Raw genomic sequence first — 7,950 nt, forward strand, 5'->3', positions numbered from 1 at the left:
CAACCCGCATTTCCAGACTGGTAAAATACTATAACAATATGCAAGCAAATTTATTATTTATTTAACTTTATTTAACATCGGTAGATTTTACAAATATATATAAACACCGTGATAGTCACAGTAAAATACAAAACTATATAATGACCTTGTACCACATGTAAATTAGTTCTAATACTAAATTACTATTATTAATATATGTTTTGATTGAGTGACAACCTACATATATCTCTTATTTTTATTATAAACATAAAAAATAAAATTATATAAATACTTTTTTTTGATAAATAATATGATATTTTTGATAAATAATATTTGATAAATAATATTATAAATAATATAAATTTTTGATAGGCAATATGCGTCGGTGGTGTAACGGTTAGCATTGTTGCCTTCCAAGCAATAGATCCGGGTTCGATTCCCGGCTGACGCATTATTTTTATCTAAGCGCATACTTAAATATTTTTTTTACTTGTAGTAGATAATAAGAAATAAAGTAGATTTAATAATTGTTTCACTGCCATTTTCGTTAAACTAGAACCAAAAATCAGGGCCGTACCGAGCCAATTTTGCGCTTCAGGCAAGAAAAGAAAATTGCGCCCCTTCCCTTCCTAAAAATTTCTAAAAAAAACTTCCTAAAAAAAAGAATTACCCCCTCCCTTCCCCCTCCCCTTCCTAAAAAAAAAAGAAGAAGAAAATTAAACGAAAAAAATGATTTATTGATCACAAAATTTATCACATCAAGTTATAAGTAAAATTTGTCATTAAGGTTGCACAAACTTTAGTTCAATGCCACTTTTCTGGCTTTTCTTGAGGCAAATTCACTAATGACATCATCAAAATCAATGTTGTTTGCCACTTCATTTTCAATTGAAATTATAGCCAAACTAGACAAAATTTCTTGGCCAATTGTTGACCTCATATAGTGTTTTATGAGCTTAAGTTTACTGAAACTTCTCTCACACGTAGCAACTGTGACTGGTATGGTGAGGAAGATGCGAATAGCAATTGTTGTGTTGGGATAAGCATCGGTCAAAGAATATTTATGAATGAGCTGCAAAATGTCGATCGGGCTAGATTTTTCAAAGTTGTCCATCATTGCGGCAGCTTGATATTTAAAGCTTGCCATTTCTGACTGGAAATCGGAAGAATCTAAATCTGCCTTGTCAATTTGAGATAAATTTGCAGCTTTTTTCTTGATTTCATGCACTGAACTTTTAGAGAGTGAATGCCCACTGAGGTAGCCAAAATCAGAGGATACAGCAGACATCAGCCTCAAACCGCCACTCTATTTGTGTAATAATGCTGTCAAACACAAGATTGCCCTGAGATCCGAATTCTGTTTCTGCTGTGAGAAGGTGAGAGTCATCTTCAGCTTCATAAAGTGCTATTCGCTTCACTTTGCGCTTCCTCTTAATTGGAAAGCCACCATTAATACCGCTCTGGTTAGCTTTTTCTGTGGCATCTTTGATAATATTGTCCACCCCAACATCTCAAAAGTTCTGAATGAAAGCCTTCAACCATTTCATTTTTTTTACGACAATTTCAATTGAAATGGTTTTTGACTGAAGCAGTTTGTTTTCCCGGTCAATTAGAGAAAGAATTTGACACCAGAAATCCAACAAACACAAAAAACTGAAATCAATATGAATGAGAAGTTCTTTTGCACTGCTAACTGTGACAGCATTTGTCATGGGATTGTGGATAATGGATTCCAAAACTTAAAGAACATCTTTGATTTGTCTGTGCAATGGTGTAATTGCTCCTTTTTTGGTAGACCATCTTGTGTCACTATTTCCCTTTAATGAGATGGTCAACGTTTTCATCAGTTTTTCCCATCTTAACGTGAAGCTTGAAAAAAAGTTAAAGATGGCTTTCTGAATGAAGTTCATCCTCCTCCAATTCAGCTGGGCCTGAAAGCTAGGCATTTTCATCTTCCCTGGTTGGTTCTGAATCAGTTGTGCAAAATTCTGCTTGACTTTGGCTGATGAAAATCTCCTCTTCAATTAATTCCAAATGATGATCTGAACTCAATTAAAGTCAATTATAGGATCTGTTGAATTGTCATTAAATTTAAATACAAATATCCGCTGAAATATAGAGTTGTTGGTGTAACGGTTAGCATTGTTGCCTTCCAAGCAATAGATCGGGGTTCGATTCCCGGCTGACGCAATTCTATTTATTATTTTAATATTTTTAAAATGACGCATAGCTTATCAGAAATATATCGTTTTTTATTTGATTTTAAATATAGTTGACTCTCACCTTCTCACAGCAGAAACAGAATTCGGATCTCAGGGCAATCTTGTGTTTGACAGCATTATTACACAAATAGAGTGGCGGTTTGAGGCTGATGTCTGCTGTATCCTCTGATTTTGGCTACCTCAGTGGGCATTCACTCTCTAAAAGTTCAGTGCATGAAATCAAGAAAAAAGCTGCAAATTTATCTCAAATTGACAAGGCAGATTTAGATTCTTCCGATTTCCAGTCAGAAATGGCAAGCTTTAAATATCAAGCTGCCGCAATGATGGACAACTTTGAAAAATCTAGCCCGATCGACATTTTGCAGCTCATTCATAAATATTCTTTGACCGATGCTTATCCCAACACAACAATTGCTATTCGCATCTTCCTCACCATACCAGTCACAGTTGCTACGTGTGAGAAGTTTCAGTAAACTTAAGCTCATAAAACACTATATGAGGTCAACAATTGGCCAAGAAATTTTGTCTAGTTTGGCTATAATTTCAATTGAAAATGAAGTGGCAAACAACATTGATTTTGATGATGTCATTAGTGAATTTGCCTCAAGAAAAGCCAGAAAAGTGGCATTGAACTAAAGTTTGTGCAACCTTAATGACAAATTTTACTTATAACTTGATGTGATAAATTTTGTGATCAATAAATCATTTTTTTCGTTTAATTTTCTTCTTCTTTTTTTTTTAGGAAGGGGAGGGGGAAGGGAGGGGAAGAATTCTTTTTTTTTAGGAAGTTTTTTTTAGAAATTTTTAGGAAGGGGAAGGGGCGCAATTTTCTTTTCTTGCCTGAAGCGCAAAATTGGCTCGGTACGGCCCTGATTTTTGGTTCTAGTTTAACGAAAATGGCAGTGAAACAATTATTAAATCTACTTTATTTCTTATTATCTACTACAAGTAAAAAAAATATTTAAGTATGCGCTTAGATAAAAATAATGCGTCAGCCGGGAATCGAACCCGGATCTATTGCTTGGAAGGCAACAATGCTAACCGTTACACCACCGACGCATATTGCCTATCAAAAATTTATATTATTTATAATATTATTTATCAAATATTATTTATCAAAAATATCATATTATTTATCAAAAAAAAGTATTTATATAATTTTATTTTTTATGTTTATAATAAAAATAAGAGATATATGTAGGTTGTCACTCAATCAAAACATATATTAATAATAGTAATTTAGTATTAGAACTAATTTACATGTGGTACAAGGTCATTATATAGTTTTGTATTTTACTGTGACTATCACGGTGTTTATATATATTTGTAAAATCTACCGATGTTAAATAAAGTTAAATAAATAATAAATTTGCTTGCATATTGTTATAGTATTTTACCAGTCTGGAAATGCGGGTTGTTTTCTATAGTAGGTTTCATAAAATAACTTGAATTTTATGGGGTGACCGGGCTGAGGGTGCATGGAATATTTTTTAAATAACTTTTTCTGGCGTTCACAATTTGAATGAAACTCGATGCTGTTTTAATTACAATTGAGTGGCTTTTTGTTTCCGGAAGCGGACCTTTGCACAGTGGCCAGAATGCACTTTTACTGGACAAAATTCATAACTAATTTAATATTAGAGCTATATTCACTAAAATTAGTATGAGTACTAATATGATGTCTGCGCTTTTTATGAAGGTAATATTTTTTTATTTCGTTGCTATGGATACCTTTATTTTGCTTAGCAACAACCTACTTTTGTTATCTGCAGATATTTTATAAGTGCTATATTCACTAAATTTGGCATGAGTACCAATATGAGATCACACTTCTTACAAAAGTGATAATTTTTTAAATTTAGTTGTTATGGATACTTATATTGCTTAGTTACCGGATACTTTCCTTAGTTACAAAGTGGTAAATTGACATTTGAATATCTTATCGGATTTTTGACCCATCTATATTGAATAAAAATTGAGTATTTAGGTAAATAATGTTTTAGGAATAATAAAAGCAAAAAATAGTGCAAGAAAACGTTATCAATTTTCGAATTATCATCAAAAAATTATAAAACAATAATATCGTTTGAAGATTGTTTAAGTAATTGTAAAACATCTGAAGGAAATGCTTTATGATTTGTTTGGTGTGATGTTGATTTACGCAATGATGAAATAACAGGATCACTGGAAACTAGGACAGTATATTGATAAGATCAGTATTTGTTGCTTTTCTGGATGTTTTTCGGCTGAAATTTTCGCGATAAATTTAAAGTCTTTATTTTCTAGCCTCTTGAGCTTCCTCTGACATAAGTCCGATGGGTAATGTAAGGCTTTTAATTATGTCATGTCCATGTATCAATACTTTGTGAACTGATTGAGCCATGTAATACCATGGATAAAGGGACACATATAGTCTAAAAGTGTCAAAACAATAATCCTTGAACTTTAAGCAGTCTATTTCATATCCTGAAGAGAGCGTTACCAAGATAATGTAAAATCTGAATATAAGATTTTGGTCAATACCCAGAATTTCAGCTGTTTGTTCATATGCTGCAAAAGCACGCCTTGAGGTATTGCCATCATTACTTGTTCCAGAACCACCACTTTTAGGGAAATCAACAACAAGTCCCATTTTGTTCATAAAATCAGTCTGAATCTTTTGTTTAGCTACAGATGCCTTTTCTTTGTGTTCTTTAGATCTTGCTTGCCACTTTCTTGTTTCTTTTTTATATGCAATGTGCAATAACATCTCAAAAAATCGAATCCATGCATGAAGACTGGAAAGACCATATTTGAACTCTCTGTTAGTATAATCTATATTAAGGATATGAAGACTATTCATATTTTTTGGAGAGACACCACACACTGAACAGCATTGGTATGAGTTATTTTTTTCAGATAATATTGTTTGAACCTTCCCATCAATCATTGTAAGTTCAATAATACAATTCACTTCAATAGAAGATCCACAAACCTCTAATAAAATCATACCCAAGCTTTCTATCTCACTTTTAATGTACTGATCTTCTTCAATCACAGATTCCTTGGATTCCATTTTGTATGCAAATCTTATGGGTCTACAATAGGCTGTGGAGGACGACTTTTGATTTCTTCAAATAGGCATCTTTTCGTTGCTGTTGTTAAATCAAGTCAAATCCAATGGGACAAGACAAGTAATAAATAATGATTCTTTACGCTTTAAATCTCTGTTAATGCTGGGTTCTGATAAAACTTGTTTATAAATGCTTTGGCCAGTAGCACCATCAAAACCAGCCTTACACGTTAGTGTCATTGTTTTTATTGCTTTGTCGTTCAATATCAAGTGCCTTAGCACAGGTTCCTGAACTGCACAGAATTATTTGCAAAGTATGAGTCATTAAAATTTTTTAAAGGAACTGAAGCTGAATAGTCCTCCACTGTTATGTTTGCAGGACAACATTTCAATTTTGCATCTCTGACATCATTGTAAGCGGGGTAGATGTTATATTCTTTCTCCAAGGCTCCGCTTGATATCAATTGATAGGAAGCTTTTGTCAGACTTGCATCAATTATTAAAGCCAGTGCTTCGTCTGCTGAATATTTAGTTGCTTTATCTGTATTTAATATATATTTAAAACATACTTGGCAGCAATAACAACAGATTCATCTCTAAATTTTTTATTAGCAGCAAAAAATAATTCATTGGATGAATGAGATTCAATTAAACAAGATACACGCCGTTTTTTAGTTTTATTAGAACTATTATCAAATGCAACTGGTTTTCGACCACGTCTACTTGCAGTTGGTTCATTGTCTTTTTTTCTGACAATTAAATATTCATTAAGCCAGTTCACAAACTTCTTTTCAAAATTTTTCACAGTATAGTTTGCAGATTTCCACTTTTTTTTATACAAGTAAACAAATTGTTGAACAGCATGTCTAAAATCAACGTCTTTAAAATCAGCAAATTTTGGCTGAATAAATTTTAATATATCTTCAGTAATATTTTGTTTTGAAATACTAAGATTGTATTTTTGGAGAAAATTATGAATGTCTAAGTTTAACAAAACCATATCTAAATAATTATTGTAACAAGTATTTTGTATTTAAAAGTAAAATGTTATAATATATATGCCGCCTGGACTACTAATACTTGTTAGTAATTAAGTTACTACAAGTGTTAGTAATTAAAATTAAAAGTAATTAAATTACTGTCAGTGTTAGTAATTAAATTACTAACAACTACCGAAAATATGTTGTTGCTATGTTATGCAAAGTAAGGTATCCATAGTAACCAAAAAAAGTTAACCTCATAAGAATTCTGAATCTCATTTTAATACATACCCCCAATATTGTGTATTTAGCGCAAGTAAAATACTGTTAAAACAACGTTAATGTAAAAATGAGTTGTTGCTATGCAAAATTTAGTACCATAGCAACCAAGTTAAAATATACATAAAATCTGAACGGGGATTTAAGGGGACGAGCAATCAATTAAAACTCGATTGAAGCATCATATAGCTCAAATAAATATAAGACAACACATGGCAAATTGTGGTAATTATTAGTTATTGTGCGGCAAAAAATAAGTTTCTTAAGAAATTTTTTTTTTTAATCTGTGATTTTCAAAGTATAACTGAGATAACATGCTATAACAAATTTATTTCACACATTGGTTTTTCTTATCTCTAAATACTCTAGAATAACATGTACTAATTTTTTGTTTCAAAAACGTAGATGTAATTGAAATATAACACAACGTTGATGTCACCGTTAATTACTTATTTATAATTTTTTATTTTTTTTATTTTATCTCAATATTCAAATGCTTAGAGTCCTAACTAAGGGATTTAATATAAATAAATTATCAATAGATTTCTCCTAATATATGTAGATACTAAAATTAAATAGGTTTTCAAGATTAGACAACTAAAATTATTCCCATTTTGTCCACTTACTGGCCCACTGTGCTTTGGTTCAAATATTAGGTTACCTAATTTAATTTATCCTAACAAAATTAAAGTTATATTATAAAAAAAAAAAGACGTATATGCAATGTGACTAGTCACCTCAACGCCAAAAACACGGACAAGATTATTGATAAATAATTTAGTAAAGAATAAAAAAAAGCAAAGGCTACCTTCATCCTATTAGGTTCAAAATTATTTAGCTCAGATTGCAGAAAAGTGTGCTACAAATAAATGCTAAAAGCTGAATTTTAAATTTAAAATCAAGTATAAATATTTCAAGTATTTCAAGAAGAAGTCATTGCAGCTTAGTCCATTGCCGTAGCAAGTAGGTCTGGCCCCCCCCCCCCCCTTTCCCCTACCCCCAAAACAAAAAACAAAAACAAAAACTAGCCTCAAGGGCCCCAATTTTTTTTATTTTTCAAAAAAAAGCGGATAAAACTTACATATTACCTCGAAACAGATGGGTACCAGACATATTTTTACGTCGCCGTTCATAAGACTAAAAACAATCAAATTAACGCTTAAATTCAATTAAATATATTTTATAATTGTTAAATTGATATAGAGTTTACTAGTGAAGAGTTGCTTTAACTACTGTAAATGTATTACGCAGATAATACAAGACGTGTTTTCATCCTTGCAAACTCATTTATTATGTCTTCATAATTTAATTTCCTTGCAACCTCGTTCTAAATCGACAGCATTTCTAAGGAAGACAAACGTTCATCGACCATTGTTGACCTATTTAAAGATACAAAGAAATATAGCTACATGTATTTATTTATAATGAAGCAAGATTA

At 31.5% G+C, this 7,950-nt stretch overlaps 1 protein-coding gene and 2 non-coding genes across 3 annotated transcripts; 1 reads left to right on the forward strand and 2 right to left on the reverse strand.

Annotated features, from left to right (window-relative positions):
• Positions 1-358: 358 nt before the first annotated feature.
• On the forward strand, positions 359-430 carry trnag-ucc (transfer RNA glycine (anticodon UCC)). The gene has a single exon. It is a non-coding gene; the product is annotated as a tRNA-Gly (tRNA).
• Positions 431-778: 348 nt separating this feature from the next.
• Positions 779-1,267, reverse strand: LOC136079356 (uncharacterized). Its single transcript, XM_065795092.1, has one exon. The coding sequence runs from the start codon at positions 1,265-1,267 to the stop codon at positions 779-781; it is 489 nt and encodes a 162-aa protein (XP_065651164.1).
• Positions 1,268-3,188: 1,921 nt separating this feature from the next.
• trnag-ucc (transfer RNA glycine (anticodon UCC)) lies at positions 3,189-3,260 on the reverse strand. The gene has a single exon. It is a non-coding gene; the product is annotated as a tRNA-Gly (tRNA).
• Between the last annotated feature and the right edge of the window lie 4,690 nt (positions 3,261-7,950).

This window comes from Hydra vulgaris, chromosome 04, assembly GCF_038396675.1.
Source record: "Hydra vulgaris chromosome 04, alternate assembly HydraT2T_AEP".
NCBI classification, from domain to species: Eukaryota; Metazoa; Cnidaria; class Hydrozoa; order Anthoathecata; family Hydridae; genus Hydra; species Hydra vulgaris.